At 43.4% G+C, this 26,487-nt stretch overlaps 1 protein-coding gene across 1 annotated transcript in view; it reads right to left on the bottom strand.

Moving 5' to 3' along the window:
* The window catches only part of col6a1 (collagen, type VI, alpha 1), a 43,680-nt gene extending 17,193 nt beyond the window's left edge, over positions 1-26,487 (bottom strand). Inside the window, exons 1-23 of the mRNA XM_029119018.2 lie at positions 26,199-26,487; positions 22,121-22,250; positions 21,766-21,966; positions 21,372-21,531; positions 19,217-19,333; positions 18,375-18,395; positions 18,105-18,125; positions 17,927-17,971; positions 17,632-17,685; positions 16,775-16,819; positions 16,588-16,641; positions 16,081-16,179; positions 15,688-15,750; positions 15,505-15,567; positions 15,374-15,427; positions 15,256-15,291; positions 14,015-14,077; positions 13,805-13,867; positions 11,954-12,016; positions 10,847-10,909; positions 9,271-9,321; positions 9,150-9,185; positions 7,338-7,400 (exon numbers count right to left, since the gene is read on the bottom strand). Coding sequence (XP_028974851.2) covers positions 7,338-7,400; positions 9,150-9,185; positions 9,271-9,321; positions 10,847-10,909; positions 11,954-12,016; positions 13,805-13,867; positions 14,015-14,077; positions 15,256-15,291; positions 15,374-15,427; positions 15,505-15,567; positions 15,688-15,750; positions 16,081-16,179; positions 16,588-16,641; positions 16,775-16,819; positions 17,632-17,685; positions 17,927-17,971; positions 18,105-18,125; positions 18,375-18,395; positions 19,217-19,333; positions 21,372-21,531; positions 21,766-21,966; positions 22,121-22,250; positions 26,199-26,301 — 1,668 coding nt within the window. The 5' untranslated portion in view covers positions 26,302-26,487. The remainder of the gene's footprint in view (positions 1-7,337; positions 7,401-9,149; positions 9,186-9,270; positions 9,322-10,846; positions 10,910-11,953; positions 12,017-13,804; positions 13,868-14,014; positions 14,078-15,255; positions 15,292-15,373; positions 15,428-15,504; positions 15,568-15,687; positions 15,751-16,080; positions 16,180-16,587; positions 16,642-16,774; positions 16,820-17,631; positions 17,686-17,926; positions 17,972-18,104; positions 18,126-18,374; positions 18,396-19,216; positions 19,334-21,371; positions 21,532-21,765; positions 21,967-22,120; positions 22,251-26,198) is intronic.

Below are 26,487 nucleotides of genomic sequence, written 5' to 3'. Positions count from 1 at the left end.
CACACACACACACACCACCCACACCACACACACACATACACACACATCACACACACCACACACACACACCACACACACACACACCACACACCACACACACACACATTACACACCACACACACACACACACACACAAACCACACACACACACACACACCACACACATCACACACACCACACACACACAAACCACACACACACACACACACACCACACACACCACACACACACAAACCACACACACACACACACACCACACACACCACACACAAACCACACACACACACCTCACACACACAAACAGAAAGACGCACACACACACCCAAAACAAGGCCTTTCAGCTATTGTCTATAACCAATCAAACAAGCCTTTCAGCTATCGTCTATAACCAATCAAACAAGCCTTTCAGCTATTGTCTATAACCAATCAAACAAGGCCTTTCAGCTATTGTCTATAACCAATCAAACAAGCCTTTCAGCTATCGTCTATAACCAATCAAACAAGCCTTTCAGCTATCGTCTATAACCAATCCAAATAGCCTTTCAGCTATCGTCTATAACCAATCAAACAAGCCTTTCAGCTATCGTCTATAACCAATCAAACAAGCCTTTCAGCTATCGTCTATAACCAATCAAACAAGCCTTTCAGCTATCGTGTATAACCAATCAAACAAGCCTTTCAGCTATCGTGTATAACCAATCAAAAAAGCCTTACAGCTATCGTGTATAGCCAATCAAACAAGCTGTTCAGCTATCGTCTATAACCAATCAAAAAAGCCTTTCAGCTATCGTGTATAGCCAATCAAACAAGCCTTTCAGCTATCGTGTATAACCAATCAAACAAGCCTTTCAGCTATCGTGTATAACCAATCAAACAAGCCTTTCAGCTATCGTGTATAGCCAATCAAACAAGCCTTTCAGCAGTCATCTATAACCAATTAGAGACTTTTTTCAACCAGTAAAGTAAAAAACCAGTGTTGCGGATTCAGATTTTTTTCGAACACAAACACACCGTCACAAACTAACACAATGCTTTCATTAGCAAACATTCCAAACTTCAAACAGCGACAGACATAAAGAATAAACATATGTTTAACACAGCGCCACGGTTGAGAACATACTAATAATGCAATACATGTGTGTGTTAAGTATGTTGACATGAAAATGTATGTGTTGGGTGATAAAGTATGTGTAGCCTGTCAGAAAATGTATATAAGCATCTCTGACATCATCAGCGTCATGAAACAGTTAAGGAATGACTACAGTCTCCAGCACCCCTCCATCTGCAAATCATTCTGCTCAGACTTTACTCTACAACCCCGCCCCCACCCCTACTCCTCCCCCACTACTCCTACCCCTCGCCCCTCTACTCCTACTCCTCCCCCTCGCCCCTCAAATCCTACTCCTCCCCCTCGCCCCTCTACTCCTACTCCTCCCCCTCGCCCCTCAACTCCTACTCCTCCCCCTCGCCCCTCAACTCCTACTCCTACTCCTACCCCTCTCCCCTCTACTTCTTCCACTCTCCCCCGTCTTAACAAAGAACACCTGGGCACCTACGTTTTGAAATGTAATCACACAGAGTTTATAAAGTCTGTTGTTAATGTACAGTGTTCTCATGTCTGTTGTTAATGTACAGTGTTCTCATATCTGCTGTTAATGTACAGTGTTCTCATATCTGCTGTTAATGTACAGTGTTCTCATGTCTGTGGTTAATGTACAGAGTTCTCATGTCTGTTGTTAATGTACAGTGTTCTCATGTCTATTCTTGGTGTACAGTGTTCTCATGTCTGCTGTTAATGTACAGTGTTCTCATGTCTGTTGTTAATGTACAGCGTTCTCATATCTGCTGTTAATGTACAGTGTTCTCATATCTGTTGTTAATGTACAGTGTTCTCATGTCTGTTGTTAATGTACAGTGTTCTCATGTCTGCTGTTAATGTACAGTGTTCTCATATCTGCTGTTAATGTACAGTGTTCTCATGTCTGTGGTTAATGTACAGTGTTCTCATGTCTGTTGTTAATGTACAGTGTTCTCATGTCTATTCTTGGTGTACAGTGTTCTCATGTCTATTCTTGGTGTACAGTGTTCTCATATCTGCTGTTAATGTACAGTGTTCTCATGTCTGTTGTTAATGTACAGTGTTCTCATATCTGCTGTTAATGTAGTGTTCTCATGTCTGCTGTTAATGTACTGTGTTCTCATGTCTGTTGTTAATGTACAGTGTTCTCATGTCTGTTGTTAATGTACAGTGTTCTCATGTCTATTCTTGGTGTACAGTGTTCTCATATCTGCTGTTAATGTACAGAGTTCTCATGTCTGTTGTTAATGTAGTGTTCTCATGTCTGCTGTTAATGTACATTGTTCTCATGTCTGTTGTTAATGTACAGTGTTCTCATGTCTGCTGTTAATGTACAGTGTTCTCATGTCTGTTGTTAATGTACAGTGTTATCATGTCTGTGGCTAATGTACAGTGTTCTCATATCTGCTGTTAATGTACAGTGTTCTCATGTCTGTTGTTAATGTACAGTGTTCTCATGTCTGTTGTTAATGTACAGTGTTCTCATGTCTATTCTTGATGTACAGTGGTCTCATGTCTGTTGTTAATGTACAGTGTTCTCATGTCTGTTGTTAATGTACAGTGTTCTCATGTCTATTCTTGGTGTACAGTGTTCTCATGTCTATTCTTGGTGTACAGTGTTCTCATATCTGCTGTTAATGTACAGTGTTCTCATGTCTGTTGTTAATGTACAGTGTTCTCATATCTGCTGTTAATGTAGTGTTCTCATGTCTGCTGTTAATGTACAGTGGTCTCATGTCTGTTGTTAATGTACAGTGTTCTCATGTATGCTGTTAATGTACAGTGTTCTCATATCTGCTTTTAATGTACAGTGTTCTCATGTCTATTATTGGTGTACAGTATTCTCATGTCTGTTGTTAATGTACATTGTTCTCATGTCTGTTGTTAATGTACAGTGTTCTCATGTCTATTCTTGGTGTACAGTGTTCTCATGTCTGTGGTTAATGTGCAGTGTTCTCATATCTGCTGTTAATGTACAGTGTTCTCATGTCTGTTGTTAATGTACAGTGTTCTCATGTCTGTGGTTAATGTACAGTGTTCTCATGTCTGTTGTTAATGTACAGTGTTATCATATCTGCTGTTAATGTACAGTGTTCTCATATCTGTTGTTAATGTAGTGTTCTCATGTCTGTTGTTTATGTACAGTGTTATCATATCTGCTGTTAATGTACAGTGTTCTCATGTCTGTGGTTAATGTACAGTGTTCTCATGTCTATTCTTGGTGTACAGTGTTCTCATGTCTTTTGTTAATGTACAGTGTTCTCATGTCTATTCTTGGTGTACAGTGTTCTCATGTCTGTTGTTAATGTACAGTGGTCTCATGTCTGTTGTTAATGTACAGTGTTCTCATGTCTGTTGTTAATGTACAGTGTTCTCATATCTGCTGTTAATGTACAGTGTTTTCATGTCTGTTGTTAATGTACAGTGTTCTCATGTCTGTTGTTAATGTACAGTGTTCTCATGTCTATTCTTGGTGTACAGTGTTCTCATGTCTATTCTTGGTGTACAGTGTTCTCATATCTGCTGTTAATGTACAGTGTTCTCATGTCTGTTGTTAATGTACAGTGTTCTCATATCTGCTGTTAATGTAGTGTTCTCATGTCTGCTGTTAATGTACTGTGTTCTCATGTCTGTTGTTAATGTACAGTGTTCTCATGTCTGTTGTTAATGTACAGTGTTCTCATGTCTATTCTTGGTGTACAGTGTTCTCATATCTGCTGTTAATGTACAGAGTTCTCATGTCTGTTGTTAATGTAGTGTTCTCATGTCTGCTGTTAATGTACATTGTTCTCATGTCTGTTGTTAATGTACAGTGTTCTCATGTCTGCTGTTAATGTACAGTGTTCTCATGTCTGTTGTTAATGTACAGTGTTATCATGTCTGTGGCTAATGTACAGTGTTCTCATATCTGCTGTTAATGTACAGTGTTCTCATGTCTGTTGTTAATGTACAGTGTTCTCATGTCTGTTGTTAATGTACAGTGTTCTCATGTCTATTCTTGATGTACAGTGGTCTCATGTCTGTTGTTAATGTACAGTGTTCTCATGTCTGTTGTTAATGTACAGTGTTCTCATGTCTATTCTTGGTGTACAGTGTTCTCATGTCTATTCTTGGTGTACAGTGTTCTCATATCTGCTGTTAATGTACAGTGTTCTCATGTCTGTTGTTAATGTACAGTGTTCTCATATCTGCTGTTAATGTAGTGTTCTCATGTCTGCTGTTAATGTACAGTGGTCTCATGTCTGTTGTTAATGTACAGTGTTCTCATGTATGCTGTTAATGTACAGTGTTCTCATATCTGCTTTTAATGTACAGTGTTCTCATGTCTATTATTGGTGTACAGTATTCTCATGTCTGTTGTTAATGTACATTGTTCTCATGTCTGTTGTTAATGTACAGTGTTCTCATGTCTATTCTTGGTGTACAGTGTTCTCATGTCTGTGGTTAATGTGCAGTGTTCTCATATCTGCTGTTAATGTACAGTGTTCTCATGTCTGTTGTTAATGTACAGTGTTCTCATGTCTGTGGTTAATGTACAGTGTTCTCATGTCTGTTGTTAATGTACAGTGTTATCATATCTGCTGTTAATGTACAGTGTTCTCATATCTGTTGTTAATGTAGTGTTCTCATGTCTGTTGTTTATGTACAGTGTTATCATATCTGCTGTTAATGTACAGTGTTCTCATGTCTGTGGTTAATGTACAGTGTTCTCATGTCTATTCTTGGTGTACAGTGTTCTCATGTCTTTTGTTAATGTACAGTGTTCTCATGTCTATTCTTGGTGTACAGTGTTCTCATGTCTGTTGTTAATGTACAGTGGTCTCATGTCTGTTGTTAATGTACAGTGTTCTCATGTCTGTTGTTAATGTACAGTGTTCTCATATCTGCTGTTAATGTACAGTGTTTTCATGTCTGTTGTTAATGTACAGTGTTCTCATGTCTGTTGTTAATGTACAGTGTTCTCATGTCTATTCTTGATGTACAGTGATCTCATGTCTGTTGTTAATGTACAGTGTTCTCATGTCTGTGGTTAATGTACAGTGTTCTCATGTCTGTTGTTAATGTACAGTGTTCTCATGTCTGTTCTTGATGTACCGTGTTCTCATGTCTGTTCTTAATGAATACTCAAGTATTCTCAAGGAACTCTCTAGGGTGCTCTGCCTAACCTTCTCTCTCTCTGTGAGAACCTAGTTCCTAATTCCAACCTGCCTAACCCTCTGTATCTCACTAATGCTAATCTTGTTTCCTGTGTCTCTTGTCTCTCCCCATCAGGAGTCTTTATGTTACAACCTTCCTTTCAATCCTTCCTGAACTTTGACCTCTGGGAGAGCTGCTGTCTCTGATGTTTATAAAACAGAAAACAGGCTGGGCTAGTGTTGATAATATATTAAACAACATGGACATGATGCACACACAAGCCCTTCTCTTTATGTTCTATCATTCCTCAGCCAAACAGGCAGGATGACAGTTATAAACATTATACAAACCCAGTTTAAAAGAGGTATGCAATCCCTGTTGATGGAGACGACTTTAAAGAGCAGTTTATAAAGCCTTTAGTTGTATTTATAGGATGCCTGGACCTGATGTAGGTATGTAGGGTTGAGGCTGTATAGTCCTGGGACTGGAGAATTGTGTTGGCGAGTATTGGACAGGGCTATAGAGCTCGGGTATTGGACAGGGCTATAGGACTGGGGTATTGGACAGGGCTATAGGACTGGGGTATTGGACAGGGTTATAGGACTGGGGTATTGGACAGGGCTATAGGACTGGGGTATTGGACAGGGCTATAGGACTGGGGTATTGGACAGGGTTATAGGACTGGGGTATTGGACAGGGTTATAGGTTATCCCAAGAGTATCAATCGTAACAGAACCATATCAAAACAGAGGTTACCATCACAACACACAACTCTGGGCTTAAACACAACTGTGGAAACGCACGCACACACACACACACACACACACACACAGTTACCCTGGAGAATACACCCCCCCCCCCCCCCGACACATACACTCAACCCTCATTTCCTGGTATCCATGACAATGACATATACACAGCTGTAGCAGCTCTCTGCAAGACACACCACACTCACACACATACACCACACTCTCACACATACACACACACAACACCATGTCCAGGACTTTTTGATAAAGCGTTACCAGCTGCAAGACTGGAAGAGCGAGAGAGAGGGTGAAGGGAAAGACAGCGAGACAGGCTGTGCTATTGAGATATAAATCCAGACATGAAGATGGATGGTAATGAAGAAGAGTGAAGGGGAAAGAAAAGAGGGAGGGAAGGGAAAGAAAAGAGCGAGGGAAGGGAAAGATAAAGAGCGAGGGAAGGGAAAGATAAAGAGCGAGGGAAGGGAAAGATAAAGAGCGAGGGAAGGGAAAGATAAAGGGGGAAAAAGACAGAGGGAGGATGAGGCCAAAAGGGAGGAATTAACACAAATTCCCCTCTCATACCAACTCTAAAACCTGACAGTTTCACCAGGCCCCTAATTATTTTATTTTTTAGAAATGAAATGTATTTGAAAAAGCATGTTAGTATCAGACCGTGTGATGATTTCAGTATAGTTCTGCATCTGCCTCAGGGCAAGCGTTCCTGTAATACTGAGTAGGGCTGCACGATTAATCGAATTATAATCAAAATTGTGAAATAGACAAGCACCACTTTGATAATAAACTTCTGTGATTTTCGATTTTAAAAAAATGTGAAGGAGACGTGTCATGTAAGCTGACCGGTGCTAGCATTAGCCCGTACCTAGCGAAAAACATTAGCCCGTACCTAGCGAAAAACATTAGCCCGTACCTAGCGAAAAACATTAGCCCGTACCTAGCGGAAAACATTAGCCCGTACCTAGCGGAAAACATTAGCTAACCAACAGCAGCAACATAATGTCAGCATGGCCTGTTACCTTGTAGAACATGGTATACCCCGTACACCGGGGTGTACCATGTAAACCTCCCACTCTTAGACCCCTCCCACTTCTTAGACCCCTCCCACTCTTTAGGTACCTCCCACTTCTTAGAGAATTCCTGTCTACAGGAATGTTTTCTCTAGATGCTCATGCCATCAAGAATGGGATGAAAAGAATGAGATCTAAGAGGGGAACATATAAACATATTTTTAAATGTTTACACGATCTGCAAATTCTATCTAAAAGGCATAAGAGAGATGAAAAGAAATGAGTTGGAGGTTAAGAAAGAGGAATAAATATATACAGACAGAGAGAAAGACTGTGTGAGAGACTCACGTCCAAGCCAGGGTCCCCAGGTTCTCCGTCATCTCCTTTGGGTCCTGGGGTTCCCTTAGAGCCCTGAAAGTTTAAAGGTCAAGGGTCAGAGACAGTTTTCATAAAAGACCTCTGGATGAATCAGTCATTGGCAGGCAGACCAAACCAAACCGGCCAATTGGCATGTGCTCCAAATAACAGACTATTCTCTAAACAGTGTCTCCCTTTGGACAAAGGCCAATATGTCCCTGGAGTAGTGCTTCATACAGGTAATATGGCCCTGGAGTAGTGCTTCATACAGGTAATATGACTCTGGAGTAGTGCTTCATACAGGTAATATGACTCTGGAGTAGTGCTTCATACAGGTAATATGACTCTGGAGTAGTGCTTCATACAGGTAATATGACTCTGGAGTAGTGCTTCATACAGGTAATATGACTCTGGAGTAGTGCTTCATACAGGTAATATGACTCTGGAGTAGTGCTTCATACAGGTAATATGACTCTGGAGTAGTGCTTCATACAGGTAATATGACTTTGGAGTTGTGCTTCATACAGATAATATGACTCTGGAGTAGTGTTCTATAGATAATATGACTCTGGAGTAGTGTTCTATAGATAATATGACTCTGGAGTAGTGCTTCATACAGATAATATGACTCTGGAGTAGTGTTCTATAGATAATATGACTCTGGAGTAGTGTTCTATAGATAATATGACTCTGGAGTAGTGCTTCATACATATAATATGACTCTGGAGCAGTGTTCTATAGATAATATGACTCTGGAGTAGTGCTTCATACAGATAATATGACTCTAGAGTAGTGCTTCATACAGATAATATGACTCTGGAGCAGTGTTCTATAGATAATATGACTCTAGAGTAGAGCTTCATACAGATAATATGACTCTGGAGTAGTGTTCTATAGGGAATAGGGTACCATTTGGGATGCATTCTAGGTTTGACGCAGCTGTTTCCCACAGTCAGACCAAGTCTACTGTATAAACCACGGTCAGTCAAGAAATATGCAAAAGCCTGGGAAACAGGCCTTCATTGTATTAGTTACAGTACGAATGGTCATTATGACTCATCTGAGGTTAAAACTTTGAGGTCGAAGCATTGAACAGCCGAAGTAATATCTGCCAGCCACGTTTTCCACATCTGAAATGGAGCCAGTTCCTCTGTGGGACTGACTAGGCTCCAGTCTTGACATAATCATCTACGGCACTTCTGTGTATCGTCTCATACGGGCTGAACCGGAGGTCCTCCCATGTCGGGTTTAGAATGAGAACTACTGTGTAAACCAGCTATTAACATGCTGATTGGACAGCACCATAGTGTTCCTACTGGACTATTAACATGCTGATTGGACAGCACCATAGTGTTTCTACAGGACTATTAACCTGCTGATTGGACAGTAGTTTTTCTACAGGAACATTAACCTGCTGATTGGACAGTAGTGTTCCTACAGGATTATTAACCTGCTGATTGGACAGCACCATAGTGTTTCTACAGGACTATTAACCTGCTGATTGGACAGTAGTGTTCCTACAGGATTATTAACCTGCTGATTGGACAGTAGTTTTTCTACAGGAACATTAACCTGCTGATTGGACAGTAGTGTTCCTACAGGACTATTAACTGTCTGATTGGACAGTAGTGTTTCTATAGGACTTTTAAACTGCTGATTGGACAGTAGTGTTCCTACAGGACTATTAACTGTCTGATTGGACATTAGTGTTTCTACAGGACTTTTAAACTGCTGGGGTTCCGACAGTTTGATCTGTAACTGATCTCTGGTTCTGAGGTTAAAGGTGAGAGGTTATGAACTCACCGGCTCTCCAGGTTCTCCACGTGGGCCCGGGTAACCCTGAGAGAGGAGACAGAAACACATAAGGCAGGCAGTCCACCAACACACAAACCCAAAAACAATACATTGTGTCACACAACTTTACCTGGAAACCATGGCAACCCTCAGTTCCATTACCTGGTGCACCATCTTCTCCCTGAAACCGACAAAACAGAAATGTTCCTTTATCTCTTCATCTCTCAACCTCTTTCTCTTCATCTCATCATACCTCTTTCTCCCTATATTTCTCTTTGTATGTCCCTTCTTTCTCTATCTTCTCCTTTTTACCTTTCTATCTCTATCTTTTAATCTCTTTCTCTCTCTTCACTTCATCCTGTTTTTCCTTTATGTTTAAGTTTGTTTTGTTTTGTATGATTTTTTTGTTCCCAACTTTTAAGTTTCCTTAATTTCTCTTCATACCAGATTAGCGGGTAGCTCTTGGAGGGGAAGGGGGAAGTATGTTTGGGTCTTGACGGTATGGCAGCCGCAATGGCTGGAGGCGATGTCGCTTAGGCACGGTTTCAGGTGTGTCCCGGTGGATGGAGTTAGAGTTGAGGAGGTGTTGCTGGCCGTTGGCGAACAGGGTTGTTGTGGCGAATTTGCCGCCGTTCATTACGGATGAGCAGATCCGAAAGGAGCTGGTTCGGTTTGGTAAAGTAGCTAGTGGTTTTCATGTCCTGTCGGCGGGGTCTCGGCCTGAATCGGTGAAGCATGTTGTCTACTTTCGTAGGCAGGTGTTTATGTTTCTCAACAATGTGGATCCTCAATGGTGAGGAGACACATCCAGTCTCTGCAGGGGTGCTGAATGATGTATTGATTCAGTATAACTTGGTGGATGTTTGGAGAACTCTGCATCCAACCACCAGACGGTATACCTGGGTGAGGCCAGTCCGAGTGGGGAGGGGCATACGTCAGGGATGTCCTCTATCTGGGCAGTTATACACTCTTGATATTGAGCCCTTTTTGGGTCTGTTACGCAGGAGACTGCAGGGAGTGGCCTTGCCAGGTATGGGGTTGAGGGAAGGTTTGGTGATGTCTGCCTACGCTGATGATGTCTCAGTCCTGTTAAAGGATGACCAGGACGTCCTGGCGTTGGAGTCATGTTTAAGGGTATATGAGGGGGCATCATCTGCCAGGTTGAACTGGGGTAAGAGTGGGGCATTGCTGTGTGGGGCATGGGGGGACAGGGTACCTCCTAGGCTTCGTGGGGGGTTGGAATGGGGTAAGGAGGGGCTCCCCGGTGAGGGGAGTCTTCGAGTGGGCACAAGGGGAGGGGCCACCACCGTTTCCACCACTACAGGTGACGGCAGAGACGGGGGACTGGTTGGTTTGTACTCCCTCTATGTGAAGGTCAGGCACATTAGGGAGTAGGAGGGTGTTAGGGGCCACCAATGGCAGGGGGTTCTGGGCTCTGATGGCATGGCTGGGTATAGGTGGAGGTTATGGGGGTTGGGTTGTGTGTGTTCGGGGGTGGGTGGGGATTTCTTAATGTAATGTAGATGTCTTATTATCAAAAAATCTCTTTACTTAATTCTCTCTTTTCCTCTGTCCCTTCATCACTTATATCCTAACCTTTATATCTCTCCCTCTCATTCTTTATCTCAATCTTTATCTGTTGATCCCAGAATCTTCATATCATTCTTTATTTTCATTCTTTCTTTATTTTTGTTTCTCCATCTCACCCTGAATCCCATCGGGCCACGGTCTCCAGGAGCTCCTTTGATTCCTCTTGGTCCTTTGGGTCCCTGGGAAATGGAGTTCACATGAAAGAGCAATAAGTTCAGGCACATAAGAAAGCACAGAGTGGAGACATGACCCAAGACAGCTGGAATTGACAATCAATGTCAGAATAACTGCCTCTTTCCTTGTACAGTTTAGTGATGAATAAACATATCAACTAGATGGCTAGATTAATAAACATATCAACTAGATGAATAGATGAATAAACATATCTAATAGAAGACTAGATGAATAAACGTATCAACTAGATGACTAGATGAATTAACATATCAAATAGAAGACTAGATGAATAAACGTATCAAATAGAAGACTAGATGAATAAACGTATCAAATAGAAGACTAGATGAATAAACGCATTAAAAAGAAGACTAGATGAATAAACGTATCAAATAGAAGACTAGATGAATAAACGTGTCAAATAGAAGACTAGATGAATAAACGTATCAAATAGAAGACTAGATGAATAAACGCATTAAAAAGAAGGCTAGATGAATAAACGTATCAAATAGAAGACTAGATGAATAAACGTATCAAATAGAAGACTAGATGAATAAACGTATCAAATAGAAGACTAGATGAATAAACGTATCAAATAGAAGACTAGATGAATAAACGCATTAAAAAGAATACTAGATGAATAAACGTATCAAATAGAAGACTAGATGAATAAACGCATTAAAAAGAAGGCTAGATGAATAAACGTATCAAATAGAAGACTAGATGAATAAACGTATCAAATAGAAGACTAGATGAATAAACGTATCAAATAGAAGACTAGATGAATAAACGTATCAAATAGAAGACTAGATGAATAAACTTATCAAATAGAAGACTAAATGAATAAACGTATCAAATAGAAGACTAGATGAATAAACGTATCAAATAGAAGACTAGATGAATAAAGGTATCAAATAGAAGACTAGATGAATAAACGTATCAAATAGAAGACTAGATGAATAAACGTATCAAATAGAAGACTAGATGAATAAAGGTATCAAATAGAAGACTAGATGAATAAAGGTATCAATTAGATGAAGGCATCCTCCCACCTCTGGTCCAGGGGCCCCCTCATCGCCTCGATATCCTGGGGACCCGGCCCTGCCCGGCTCGCCCTGAAACACACAACCACAATGTTACACTAATACACACAAACACACACATTAACAAGACTACACTAACAAACAAACACACACAACCACAATTTTACACTAATACACACAAATACACACATTAACAAGGCTACACTAACAAACAAACACACACAATATCACTTTTACACTAACACACAACAAACACACAAATCCACATTAAAACATTACACAAATCCACATAAAAACACTGTTGCACTACACAAAACAACCAAACACAATTACACTGTTAAATTAACACACAAAACAATGCAAATGTCTGGCCCTGAAACCCAGTGCAAAATGTCATCATTTTATAAAATGCATTTAATGATGTTACAGTATTTAGCACCTCCAACATGTCTGCTCAGTTCAGGTTCAACTCTCGTTAAAAAGCTAAGTGAGTGTGTGTATGTGAGGTGAATGTGAGTGTGTGTAGCTGACTCCATGTTTGTTCAGTTAATTGGCGTTTTATGAAGAGAAGGGGGGGTGCCGAAAGCACAAAGCAAGCATTGAATGAACCACGACAGCGGATCTGTTTCTACTGTCACACTGACCTGACCTCAGAGTGTATGTGTGAGTGTGTGTGTATGTGTGAGTGTGTGTGTATGTGTGAGTGTGTGTGTATGTGTGAGTGTGTGTATTAAGGGCGAGGGTGTAATAAGAGAGAGGTGGAGTGAAGGAGAGAAAAGAGAGATGGAGAGAAGGAGAGAGAGAGAGAAGGAGAGAGGGAGAGAGAGAGAGAAGGAGAGAGGGAGAGAAAAGAGAGGTTGAGAGAAGGAGAGAGGGAGAGAAAAGAGAGAAGGAGAGAGAGAGAGGAGAGAGGGAGAGAAGGAGAGAGAGAGCACAGAGTGATCTATGGAAAGGGCCCAGTTCCATCTCAGCCTGATTTTGTTGGCCTCCAGGACTCACTCTTTCCCCTCTGAATCACTCTTACAGTACAAACACACACACACTTTCACACACACACACACACACACACACACTTCCACACACACACACACACACACTTTCACACACACACACTTTCACACACACACACTTTCACACACACACTCAAAATTACGACGGGAAAAAGAACACTGCCAAAAAGGTGTCTTTTTAGTGCTTCTATCCTCCCCTAATGCTTAGCACCACAGGAACACTAAGAACCTCAGGCAAACGACTGACAGTAGAACCTCAGGCAGCTGCCAGACAGTAGAATCTCAGGCAGCTGCCAGACAGTAGAATTACAGGCAGCTGCCAGACAGTAGAATCTCAGGCAGCTGCCAGACAGTAGAATTACAGGCAGTTGCCAGACAGTAGAACCTCAGGCAGCTGCCAGACAGTAGAATCTCAGGCAGCTGCCAGACAGAACCTTGTCCAGCCGCCAGACAGAATCACAGAATGACTATATGATTATCAAAGGGTGATGAAGATGATTGTTGATAATGAAAGAAATGCACAACATATGTGTGGCTTGGTGTATAAATGCAACTCGTCCAAAAATACAGTATCCAGTTTCAGACAAACAGGATTTTAAAGATGTCTCACTTTCAACATTCGATATGTTATCTATATTCTATTGTGAATTAAATATAAGTTTATGAGATTTGTAAATTATTCCATTCCTTTTTTACTCACAATTTGTACAGTGTCCCAACTTTTTTGGAATCGGGTTTGTACTTTTCAAGGAAGTCTTTTAAGCGTGGTATATGGAATGTTTACATACTTATTGAGGAAGGGTAAATGTGAATATGGTATATTTCAGAGGTCCAGGACTATTGTACTTACAGGGTCTCCATTAGCTCCAGCAGAACCTTCTCTTCCTGTCTCCCCGCGAAGTCCTGGTTCTCCCTGAGAGGACAGCAATACACAATTTCATCATCCTCATCATAACAATGAAAATCATTGTCATCACAGGATATTGCAGATGGTTATCTTCTTATCTGCTCTTTTTCTTGCCCTTTGACCTTGATTCTCCTCTTCCTCATCATCACTCACCGTTTCTCCTCTTGGTCCTCGGTTACCACGAGATCCTTGTTCTCCTTTCTCTCCCGGGGCCCCCTGAGGAAGAACGGACCGAGGTCAAACACCAAAACAGACACACGGTGTCGGAGTTATGAAGATCTTGTGTAGCTCAGTTGGTAAAGCATGGTGCTTGCAATGCAAAAAGTCCAAATTGTATTCGCTAACTACTGTAAGATGCTCAGGATAAGGGGGTCGGCATAATTACTAAAATGTTAAAGTGTAAATACCCTGTCTCTTCTGAGGTGTAGTAGTAAAGTGTAAATACCCTGTCTCTTCTGAGGTGTATTAGTAAAGTGTAAATACCCTGTCTCTTCTGAGGTGTAGTAGTAAAGTGTAAATACCCTGTCTCTTCTGAGGTGCAGTAGTAAAGTGTAAATACCCTGTCTCTTCTGAGGTGTAGTAGTAAAGTGTAAATACCCTGTCTCTTCTGAGGTGAAGTAGTAAAGTGTAAATACCCTGTCTCTTCTGAGGTGTAGTAGTAATGTGTAAATACCCTGTCTCTTCTGAGGTGTAGTAGTAAAGTGTAAATACCCTGTCTCTTCTGAGGTGTAGTAGTAAAGTGTAAATACCCTGTCTCTTCTGAGGTGTAGTAGTAAAGTGTAAATACCCTGTCTCTTCTGAGGTGTAGTAGTAAAGTGTAAATACCCTGTCTCTTCTGAGGTGTAGTAGTAATGTGTAAATACCCTGTCTCTTCTGAGGTGTAGTAGTAAAGTGTAAATACCCTGTCTCTTCTGAGGTGTAGTAGTAATGTGTAAATACCCTGTCTCTTCTGAGGTGTAGTAGTAAGTGTAAATACCCTGTCTCTTCTGAGGTGTAGTAGTAATGTGTAAATACCCTGTCTCTTCTGAGGTGTAGTAGTAAAGTGTAAATACCCTGTCTCTTCTGAGGTGTAGTAGTAAAGTGTAAATACCCTGTCTCTTCTGAGGTGTAGTAGTAAAGTGTAAATACCCTGTCTCTTCTGAGGTGTAGTAGTAAAGTGTAAATACCCTGTCTCTTCTGAGGTGTAGTAGTAATGTGTAAATACCCTGTCTCTTCTGAGGTGTAGTAGTAAAGTGTAAATACCCAGTCTCTTCTGAGGTGTAGTAGTAAAGTGTAAATACCCTGTCTCTTCTGAGGTGTAGTAGTAAAGTGTAAATACCCTGTCTCTTCTGAGGTGTAGTAGTAAAGTGTAAATACCCTGTCTCTTCTGAGGTGTAGTAGTAAAGTGTAAATACCTTGTCTCCTCTGATGCCATCTATTCCAGGTGCACCCTGAAACACACAACAATATTGTCATCAATACCACATTTTTATCAAATTCTTCCCATAATTCTTAAGTTTTAGAATAACTCACGTCATCTCCCCTTTCTCCTTTGTCCCCATTCACTCCTTTGGGGCCTGGTTCACCCTATCAGAAGACAGTGTGTGAGTAGGACAGAAGTATGCCTGACACACACACACACCCACACACACACACACAGTCACCTTGCGTCCAAGCGGTCCGTAGTTTCCGGGTCGTCCTGGTTCTCCATCTTTTCCTTGGTCCCCCTAGAACAGTAGACACACTCTCAATGTCACCATGGTGACAACACTCACCCAGCTCAAAACATCACCACGTTTACAGCCGTGCTGTCAAGGTAACAACATGCCTCAGCTGTGTTACTGTACCTTTTCTCCTTTGGTTCCATACGGGCCTGAGTCTCCCTTGGGACCGGGTTCTCCCTGCGAGCCCTGCAACCAGAACACACACACAGAAAACAATGAAATATAGAACACAAAAAACATAGAGTACAACTTTGTTGTCCTTCAAAGCATTCTAGAACACCTAAAGTTCTATAATGAACAGCAGCCGAGTTCTGCGGACCTCGTTCAGCCTGGTGGCAGCAGTCAGTGTTTGTGTGTGATAAACAGACTGATGTTTAATCATTGTGTTTACATTCTGTGTTGGCGGCATGTTTATACCTCGGCCACTGGGAATTAGGATCGTGTAAACACACACATATGAAGAGAGGACGCACAGCCCCGGGGATACAATATTCCAATATTAGGAGAAGGACTCACGTCAGGTCCTGGAGATCCTTTACAGCCAGCCAGACCAGGATAACCAGGATCACCCTTACGACCATCGACTCCATCTATTCCTCTGTGACCTTTATCCCCCTGGGAGGGAGGGAGACACAGAGAGATGGACAGAGGGAGACAGACACAGAGAGATGGACAGAGGGAGACAGACACAGAGAGATGGACAGAGGGAGACAGACACAGAGAGATGGACAGAGGGAGACAGACACAGAGAGATGGACAGAGGGAGACAGACACAGAGAGATGGACAGAGGGAGACAGACACAGAGAGATGGACAGAAGGAGACAGACACAGAGAGATGGACAGAAGGAGACAGACACAGAGAGATGGACAGAGGGAGACAGACACAGAGAGATGGACAGAGGGAGACAGACACAGAGAGAGACAGTTAGGGAAGAAGACCAGAGCCCCCGGCAATCCAATGAAGAGCAGACATCAGAGCATCTTTGTCAATATTGCTGAAAAGATAAATAATGGAGGAGAACCTTGTAGCCCTTGTGTCCTCTCTCGCCCTTATGTCCTACTGGACCTCGGTCTCCCTGGAAACATGACACATCAATCATTATCATCAATCATCATGTTGTGATTATCATACAACCTTTGACTATAAAACGTATTTCGATTTTGTTGTGCGTGTGTGTGTGAGTGTGTGCGAGAGAGAGACATCCATACCTTCATGCCACGGTAGCCAATAGGTCCAGGGTCTCCAATGTTACCCTGCAATACAAACAGAAGTCATTAGTATTAGTAGAATAAGTAACAAACACAAGTAATTAGTATTAGTAGAATAAGTAACAAACACAAATCATTAGTATTAGTAGAATAAGTAATAAACACAAATCATTAGTATTAGTAGAATAAGTAACAAACACAAGTCATTAGTATTAGTAGAATAAGTAATAAACACAAGTCATTAGTATTAGTAGAATAAGTAATAAACACAAGTCATTAGTATTAGTAAAATAAGTAACAAACACAAGTCATTAGTATTAGTAGAATAAGTAACAAACACAAGTTATTAGTATTAGTAGAACAAGTAACAAACACAAGTCATTCGTATTAGTAGAATAAGTAACAAACACAAGTCATTAGTATTAGCAGAATAAGTAACAAACTAAAGTTATTAGTTTTCGTAAAGTACTAACATAATTAGTTTTAGTTCAGTGATTCATTAATATTACAACAGTACTAACATAGGTCATTAGTATTAGAAAAGTACTAACATAATTATAACATCATTATTAGTACAGTAAGTCATTAATATTAAGTCATTAGTACAGTATTAAGTGTTATACTTCTTAAGTATTACAATAACACATATAGTCTCAGGTACAGTATTACAATAACACATATAGTCACAGGTACAGTATTATAACAACACATATAGTCACAGGTACAGTATTATAACAACACATATAGTCACAGGTACAGTATTATAACAACACATATAGTCACAGGTACAGTATTATAACAACACATATAGTCACAGGTACAGTATTACAACAATACATAAAGTTACAGGTACTCACATTTGCGCCAATGTCTCCCTTCTCACCAGGCATCCCTTGTCTGCCTGTCTCACCCTGTGATGAAGAAGAGATGAAAGAGGGGAAGAAGAGAGGGAGGAGGAGAGGAAGAGAGGGAGGAGGAGAGGAAGAGAAGGAGGAGGAGAGGAAGAGAAGGAGGAAGAGCGTTACTATGGAAGATCAGTGCTAAACAATAACAACACAGTTCACATGGTAATACTAAAGTAGAGTGTTGCACCATGGTCGTATGTGTGTGTGTGTGTGTGTGTGTGTGTGTGTATAAACGAGAGAAGCTCACCTTTGACCCAGGGTCTCCATCAGATCCTTTAGGACCTCCTTTAGCCTGCACACAAAACACATATCAGTGATGTCATACTATGTAAACAACTCTGTCACTCAAAGTGCACACCCCTGACCCCAGAACCTGTTATAGAGTGTCATATCGGGGTCACAGGTCTCTGAGGGGGGTTACTTACATTGCAGTCGAAAGAGCAGCACTGGAAAAAAAAAGAAAGACCAGTCATCAATGGGGACATTTATAGCAAGACTTCTGAGATAATGACTCATGTGGAATATGATAATGACTCATGTGGAATATGATAATGACTAATGTGGAATATGATAACGACTAATGTGGAATATGCCAATGACTCATGTGGAATATGATAATGACTCAAGTGGAATATGATAATGACTCATGTGGAATATGATAATGACTCATGTGGAATATGAGCAGGTATACATACCACATCTTTGGTCTCATTGGTCTGTAAGAAAAAAAACAGATCAGGAGTTAGACTTTTTATACACATTAACATGACAGGAAAGAGGAGTGGGTAGGTTGAGAGAGGAGGGAGGGAATGGGGAGGTAGAGAGAGGAGAGGGAGTGGGGAGGTAGAGAAAGAAGAGGGAGTGGGGAGGTAGAGAAAGGAGGGGAGTGGGGAGGTAGAGAGAGGAGGGAGGGAGTGGGGAGGTAGAGAAAGGAGAGGGAGTAGGGAGGTAGAGAGAGGAGAGGGAGTGGGGAGGTAGAGAGAGGAGAGGGAGTAGGGAGGTAGGGAAAGGAGAGGGAGTGGGGAGGTAGAGAAAGAAGAGGGGGTGGGGAGGTAGAGAAAGAAGAGGGAGTGGGGAGGTAGAGAAAGGAGAGGGAGTGGGGAGGTAGAGAAAGGAGAGGGAGTGGGGAGGTAGAGAAAGAAGAGGGAGTGGGGAGGTAGAGAGAGGAGAGGGAGTGGGGAGGTAGGGAAAGGAGAGGGAGTGGGGAGGTAGAGAAAGAAGAGGGAGTGGGGAGGTAGAGAAAAGAGGGAGGGAATGGGGAGGTAGAGAAAGGAGAGGGAGTGGGGAGGTAGAGAGAGGAGAGGGAGTGGGGAGGTAGAGAAAGGAGAGGGAGTGGGGAGGTAGAGAAAGGAGGGGAGTGGTGAGGTAGATAGGAAAGGAAGGAAAAGGGTGGTAAGATAAGGAGTAGAGGAAGGGAGTGTCTGAAAGAGGAGGAGTAGAAGGAGGCAGGCTCTGAAAGAGGAGGAGTAGAGGGAGCGAGGGGCTGAAAGAGGAGGAATAGAGAGGGAGGGTCTGAAAGCAGAGGAGTAACACGTACTATCATGTCTATAATGCTGCGTATGGTCTGTATGGGATTACTGGATCTGTTGAGGTCAGCCGCTGTGAAGTTCTGTCTGTAGTTGTGGTCCGTAGCAATCACAGACAGCCGGGTCTCCTACAAAAATACAATCAATAATCAACATTCAACAGAGTCACACAATTATTCATTGATTTAGAAGGAAGGTAAACTAGTTGCTTGGAGATGATTTAAATCCCTGTGCTAAAAAGTTGAAACATCTGTGGATGTGCCCTTGAGCAAGGCGCTAAAGACTAATTACCCTTATAAGTCCAAATGGATGTCTGTATGTATGTATAGTATATACAGTACTGTGTTATTATCTTAAGCCCCCCACCCTGCAAGCATTTGGAAAAAGCAAGAAATTGGGCAAGTTTAAGAGTGAAAGCACCCACCAAGTCAGCATCTGTTGAACAGTAGTTAAAGGTCACTTCCTTTATGGACAGAAGGAAATGCATTGAAGATGCTCAGCATCTAGTAGAGGTAGCCTTCTAGTTTGTCAGAGTCTTTAGGCAAAGCCCAGTCCTCTGACCTGTGACCCCTAACCAAAACCCCTTTAAAATAGTTGTGATGACCTGAAGAGCAGAGTCCACAAGCAAGGACTGAGGGCTCAACATGAATGAATGGACCCCAACCTTGTCAAAATATTCAGTAGTATCTGGCTGGTCCCTCCTGATCTCACCACACTGAACACCTACGAACACATGTTTGCAACACTGTGCTCAGGGTCAGCTACGGTCGAACGCTCAGGGTCAGCTATGGTCGAACGCTCAGGGTCAGCTACGGTCGAACGCTCAGGGTCAGCTACGGTCGAACGCTCAGGGTCAGCTACAGTCGAACGCTCAGGGTCAGCTACGGTCGAACGCTCACGGTCAGCTATGGTCGAACGGTCAGGGTCAGCTACGGTCGAACGCTCACGGTCAGCTACGATCGAACAATCAGGGTCAGCCATGGTCAAATGCACAGGGTCAGCTACGGTTGAACGCTCAGGGTCAGCTAAGGTCGAACGCTCAGGGTCAGCCACGGTCAAACACTCAGGGTCAGCTACGGTCAAACACTCAGGGTCAGCCACGGTTGAACGCTCAGGTTCAGCCATAGTTCAGCACTCAGTTCACATAAAGCAATATCAGCCACAACCCAGCGCTGAAGGCAATAGCTGAACCAGAGATCTTACCAGAGGCCTTCTGGTTGCCTGTTCATTTCCCCTTCTCTATCCCTGGATCAGGGATTGTACCAACTACCTTCCGGCAACTGACCCCTGCTAGGCTTTCTGCCTGCCACCCACCACATGGCTGGTTTACCTTGGCTCTGCCCACCTGTTATCTACAACACATGGCTGGTTTACCTTGGCTCTGCCCACCTGTTATCTACAACACATGGCTGGTTTACCTTGGCTCTGCCCACCTGTTATCTACAACACACATGGCTGGTTTACCTTGGCTCTGCTCACCTGTTATCTACAACACACATGGCTGGTTTACCTTGGCTCTGCCCACCTGTTATCTACAACACATGGCTGGTTTACCTTGGCTCTGCTCACCTGTTATCTACAACACACATGGCTGGTTTACCTTGGCTCTGCCCACCTGTTATCTACAACACACATGGCTGGTTTACCTTGGCTCTGCCCACCTGTTATCTACAACACACATGGCTGGTTTACCTTGGCTCTGCCCACCTGTTATCTACAACACATGGCTGGTTTACCTTGGCTCTGCTCACCTGTTATCTACAACACATGGCTGGTTTACCTTGGCTCTGCCCACCTGTTATCTACAACACACATGGCTGGTTTACCATGGCTCTGCTCACCTGTTAGCCATGGCTGGTTCATTCCTAAATTCTGTGACCTTTTCATCCCCAAATACATTGCGTGGAAGTTCTAATGTATTTTATTTTCAAACAGTAATTGTGAAAAGATTTCATAAAAGGTTAGGCCTTTTTTCACTCTAAAATATTAGCAATTGACTTGAAATGTAGTTTCAATGTATTTTAGACTCTTCAATGGGCATAGGCAATTTTCTCACATGCCCATTGCTTCTTGGTAATTTCTATTCTGAATATCAATGCTAAAATCACAAAATGTCTTTCTTATTATTTGTACTATACTGTGCAATTACGTGTGTGCTCGTCCTACCTCCTGGTCAGGGGAGATGGCGACAGAGAAGACTTTGATGCCGTGATGCCTGGCCTCATTAGCAGCCTCCTGGAGGCCTCCGCAGGGCTCCTTATAGCCCGTTAGAGGATGACCATCTGTCACCACTACGATGTATTTGTTCTCTTGATAGTGAGTGCCCCTGCGGACACACCGAGGACAGACAGGGAGGTGAGTAGAAAAACAGCAGAGAAAGAGGAAGTGGATCAGTAGGCGGGACCTGTGGCCAGGTAAGGGGTGTGGTCACCCCAGGTCAAGCAATCCGTAAACGCACTGTTGATATTTTGACACAGATAACCTTTTTTAATGTTTCCCCACTACGTGAATATGCATTAGATGTGTAGATTTGATTGACGTCTGCAGGTGTGCAGGTTACCCTATGAGCAGCTCTGCGATTCCCCTCTTGATGGCACAGTCAGTGTATGTTCCTTTGCCGATGTAGCTGATGTTTTCAATGCTATCAATGAGCGCCTGTCGCTCCGTGGCCATGGCACTCAGGTGGCGCACTAAGATGACCTCATCGGAGTAGTGCAAGGCTCCGGAGTTCCACGTGAGGGAACGATCACACGGTTGACGCCTAGCAACGATATATACAGAAAAAAAGATTATTTACATTATCAGGACAATGACAGCAATGGTGAACATGTATTTTACAAAGGTCGTTTTGGTCTACCTGTGCAATATTAAACAATTATAAAGTACTGCACTTCTGTTACTCTGTGCTGTCTTACGTCTCTTTGAGCTCCAAGATGAATCTTTTGGCAAAGTTCTTCATCTGGCTGATGAAGAAGTCAGGGGGTTTGGCCCTTAGAGCAACACTCTCCGACGTGTCCAACACGAAAAACAGGTCAACTGGACAATCTGCACGCACACATGACTGTGATTTAGCAAATACCTCACAATACCATCTTACCAACATACTTAGATGACAAAATTAAATGTACTGCTTTTCAAACCATTTGAGATGCTTTGCAATTTGCTTTGATTTCAATGCCGTTTGATTCAGAACATGATGGTCACCATACGTTAGGCACAGAGAGACATGACAGAGAACTTACAAAGCAAGGGTTGGTTAGTCATGGAAATAATAATGCAGTACAAAATTGTCGTGCTGTTTAAAATAAAGCCAGCGAGCAAGCTATGAAGGATGAATGCAGAAGTCCAAAATAATACAGATATACTGTCAAGGTGTTTCAATACTGTATCTTCACAACTAATATCCCAAGACAGAACTATTACTGGAGAAAGTTGAATGTCTGCATATGTACATATAATCACAATGTAACTGACTCAAGTTTTGATAGGTTAGCCAGTAGCAAGCAGTACTCTCAAGGTAGTAGTCCAAGGGCCGTTTGTGTGAGGACCAGTATTCTGAGGGCCAGTTCTCTGAGGGCCAGTGGTCTGATGGCCAATACTCTGAGGGTCAGTACTCTGAGGGACAGTTCTCTATTGGCCAATATTCTGAGCGCCAGTTCTCTGTTGGCCAGAACTCTAAGGGCCAGTACTCTAAGTGCCATTTCTCTGTTGGCCATTTCTCTGTTGGCCAGTTCTCTGTTGGCCAGTTTTCTTTTGGCAAGTACTCTGAGGGCCAGTACTCTGAGTGCCATTTCTCTATTGGCCAGTACTCTACGTGCCAGTTCTCTGTTGGACAATACTTTGAGGGCCAGTACTCTGATGGCCAGTACTCTGAGTCCCAGTTCTCTTTTGGCCAGTTCTCTGTTGGCTAGTTTTCTTTTGGCAAGTACTCTGAGGGCCAGTACTCTGAGGGCCAGTACTCTGAGGGCCATTTCTCTATTGGCCAGTACTCTACGTGCCAGTTCTCTGTTGGACAATACTTTGAGGGCCAGTACTCTGATGGCCAGTACTCTGAGTCCCAGTTCTCTTTTGGCCAGTTCTCTGTTGGCTAGTTTTCTTTTGGCAAGTACTCTGAGGGCCAGTACTCTGAGGGCCAGTACTCTGAGGGCCATTTCTCTATTGGCCAGTACTCTACGTGCCAGTTTTCTGTTGGACAGTACTTTGAGGGCCAGTACTCTGAGGGCCATTTCTCTATTGGCCAGTACTCTACGTGCCAGTTCTCTGTTGGACAATACTTTGAGGGCCAGTACTCTGATGGCCAGTACTCTGAGTCCCAGTTCTCTTTTGGCCAGTTCTCTGTTGGCTAGTTTTCTTTTGGCAAGTACTTTGAGGGCCAGTAATCTGATGGCCAGTACTCTGAGGACCAGTTCTCTGTTGGCTGGTGGTCTGAGGGAAGGTGGTCTATGGGATTGTGGTCTGAGGGCTAGTAGTCTGTGGGATGGTGGTCTATGGGATTGTGGTCTGAGGGAAGGTGGTCTATGGGATTGTGGTCTGAGGGACGGTGGTCTGAGGGCTAGTAGTCTGTGGGATGGTGGTCTATGGGATTGTAGTCTGAGGGCTGGTCGTCTGTGGGATGGTGGTCTATGGGATTGTGGTCTGAGGGCTAGTAGTCTGTGGGATGGTGGTCTATGGGATTGTGGTCTGAGGGCTAGTAGTCTGTGGGATGGTGGTCTATGGGATTGTGGTCTGAGGGCTAGTAGTCTGTGGGATGGTGGTCTATGGGATTGTAGTCTGAGGGCTGGTCGTCTGTGGGATGGTGGTCTATGGGATTGTGGTCTGAGGGCTAGTAGTCTGTGGGATGGTGGTCTATGGGATTGTGGTCTGAGGGCTAGTAGTCTGTGGGATGGTGGTCTATGGGATTGTGGTCTGAGGGCTAGTAGTCTGTGGGATGGTGGTCTATGGGATTGTGGTCTGAGGGCTAGTAGTCTGTGGGATGGTGGTCTATGGGATTGTGGTCTGAGGGCTGGTAGTCTGTGGGATGGTGGTCTATGGGATTGTGGTCTGAGGGCTGGTCGTCTGTGGGATGGTGGTCTATGGGATTGTGGTCTGAGGGCTAGTAGTCTGTGGGATGGTGGTCTATGGGATTGTGGTCTGAGGGCTAGTAGTCTGTGGGATGGTGGTCTATGGGATTGTGGTCTGAGGGCTAGTAGTCTGTGGGATGGTGGTCTATGGGATTGTGGTCTGAGGGCTAGTAGTCTGTGGGATGGTGGTCTATGGGATTGTGGTCTGAGGGCTAGTAGTCTGTGGGATGGTGGTCTATGGGATTGTGGTCTGAGGGCTGGTAGTCTGTGGGATGGTGGTCTATGGGATTGTGGTCTGAGGGCTGGTCGTCTGTGGGATGGTGGTCTATGGGATTGTGGTCTGAGGGCTGGTCGTCTGTGGGATGGTGGTCTATGGGATTGTGGTCTGAGGGCTGGTAGTCTGTGGGATGGTGGTCTATGGGATTGTGGTCTGAGGGCTGGTAGTCTGTGGGATGGTGGTCTATGGGATTGTGGTCTGAGGGCTGGTAGTCTGTGGGATGGTGGTCTATGGGATTGTGGTCTGAGGGCTGGTAGTCTGTGGGATGGTGGTCTATGGGATTGTGGTCTGAGGGCTGGTAGTCTGTGGGATGGTGGTCTATGGGATTGTGGTCTGAGGGCTGGTAGTCTGTGGGATGGTGGTCTATGGGATTGTGGTCTGAGGGCTAGTAGTCTGTGGGATGGTGGTCTATGGGATTGTGGTCTGAGGGCTAGTAGTCTGTGGGATGGTGGTCTATGGGATTGTGGTCTGAGGGCTGGTAGTCTGTGGGATGGTGGTCTATGGGATTGTGGTCTGAGGGCTGGTAGTCTGTGGGATGGTGGTCTATGGGATTGTGGTCTGAGGGCTAGTAGTCTGTGGGATGGTGGTCTATGGGATTGTGGTCTGAGGGCTGGTAGTCTGTGGGATGGTGGTCTATGGGATTGTGGTCTGAGGGCTGGTCGTCTGTGGGATGGTGGTCTATGGGATTGTGGTCTGAGGGCTGGTCGTCTGTGGGATGGTGGTCTATGGGATTGTGGTCTGAGGGCTGGTAGTCTGTGGGATGGTGGTCTATGGGATTGTGGTCTGAGGGCTAGTAGTCTGTGGGATGGTGGTCTATGGGATTGTGGTCTGAGGGCTGGTAGTCTGTGGGATGGTGGTCTATGGGATTGTGGTCTGAGGGCTGGTGTAAACACACACTGTAAGTAAAATGTAACATATTCCAGATAAACAAGCATGACATATGCACATGATACTCCATGATGCTAGTCTCAAAATGGGTGGGTGGCCGGTTTGAATCCTAGGGCTAATGGGAAACTTGGTTTAAAGTTGTTGACTAGGCCTAAATCACATTATAGCCACCAAATGTGAGGCGGTCATGAAAATCAATCCCAAAAAATAATTAAAAGTTAAATATATTTTGTAGCAATATTACTTCAGTCCTTATCAGATATCTATCTTTGCATATGATTTAATTAAAAGAGCAGCAAATTACACATGTTGTTTGATTAGTAATTTAGTGGGCATTAACACTGATCCATGACTCGGTTCCCCTAGTGGTGGCGCAGTATGTAGGGTGTGAAGGTAGCATTCTGCAGAGGAATCCACTGTGCATCTGCAGCTGAGAGAGGTTACTACAGCCTCTCTGCAAAAGGACCAACGGGCAGTCAAGCCCAGCAATTCTGCGCAGCCCAGAGCAGAGCTATGATATATTATGTATGCTAATGTACAACATCGGTTAAAGACCAGTCACAGGCTATAACTAAATTCGAACGACACATCTGGCAAATACAAAGACATCAATCCCTGCTCTTCCTCTCCGTGGCTTCTGATCTGTTTATCATCCTAAGGAGACATATTAGTGTGGTCCTACTTAAACTACATCGCATAAAGGCACAGTCAATGATACAAATAATTTGCAAAGAACTGTTTCTACAAACGTAAACTTCATAAACTCACCCCAGAATCTTGGTCGGTTGACCTGCTGCTGCGCGAGTACACCAGCACACATCGCGCCGACGCACAGCAGGCATAGGAGAACTGCGCGAGCCTCCATGGCCATTTGTTCAGTTAAAAATTAACTTTCAAACCCAAAACCCGAAACAACCCAAACCGTTTCCAACCCGCTCCTACCCGAACCTCCAAAATGAACTTCGGAAGATTCCTGAAACTTCAGCCTATGTCCTAATTATATTACAAAACCAAGCGCGCGGAGCGAAAGATCAGACTATGGAACGCCTCGCGAAGA

This window comes from Esox lucius, chromosome 3 (assembly GCF_011004845.1).
Source record: "Esox lucius isolate fEsoLuc1 chromosome 3, fEsoLuc1.pri, whole genome shotgun sequence".
Taxonomy (NCBI): domain Eukaryota; kingdom Metazoa; phylum Chordata; class Actinopteri; order Esociformes; family Esocidae; genus Esox; species Esox lucius.
The sequence above is the reverse complement of the archived record's forward strand: the minus strand, read 5'-3'. Positions and strand labels throughout refer to the sequence as shown.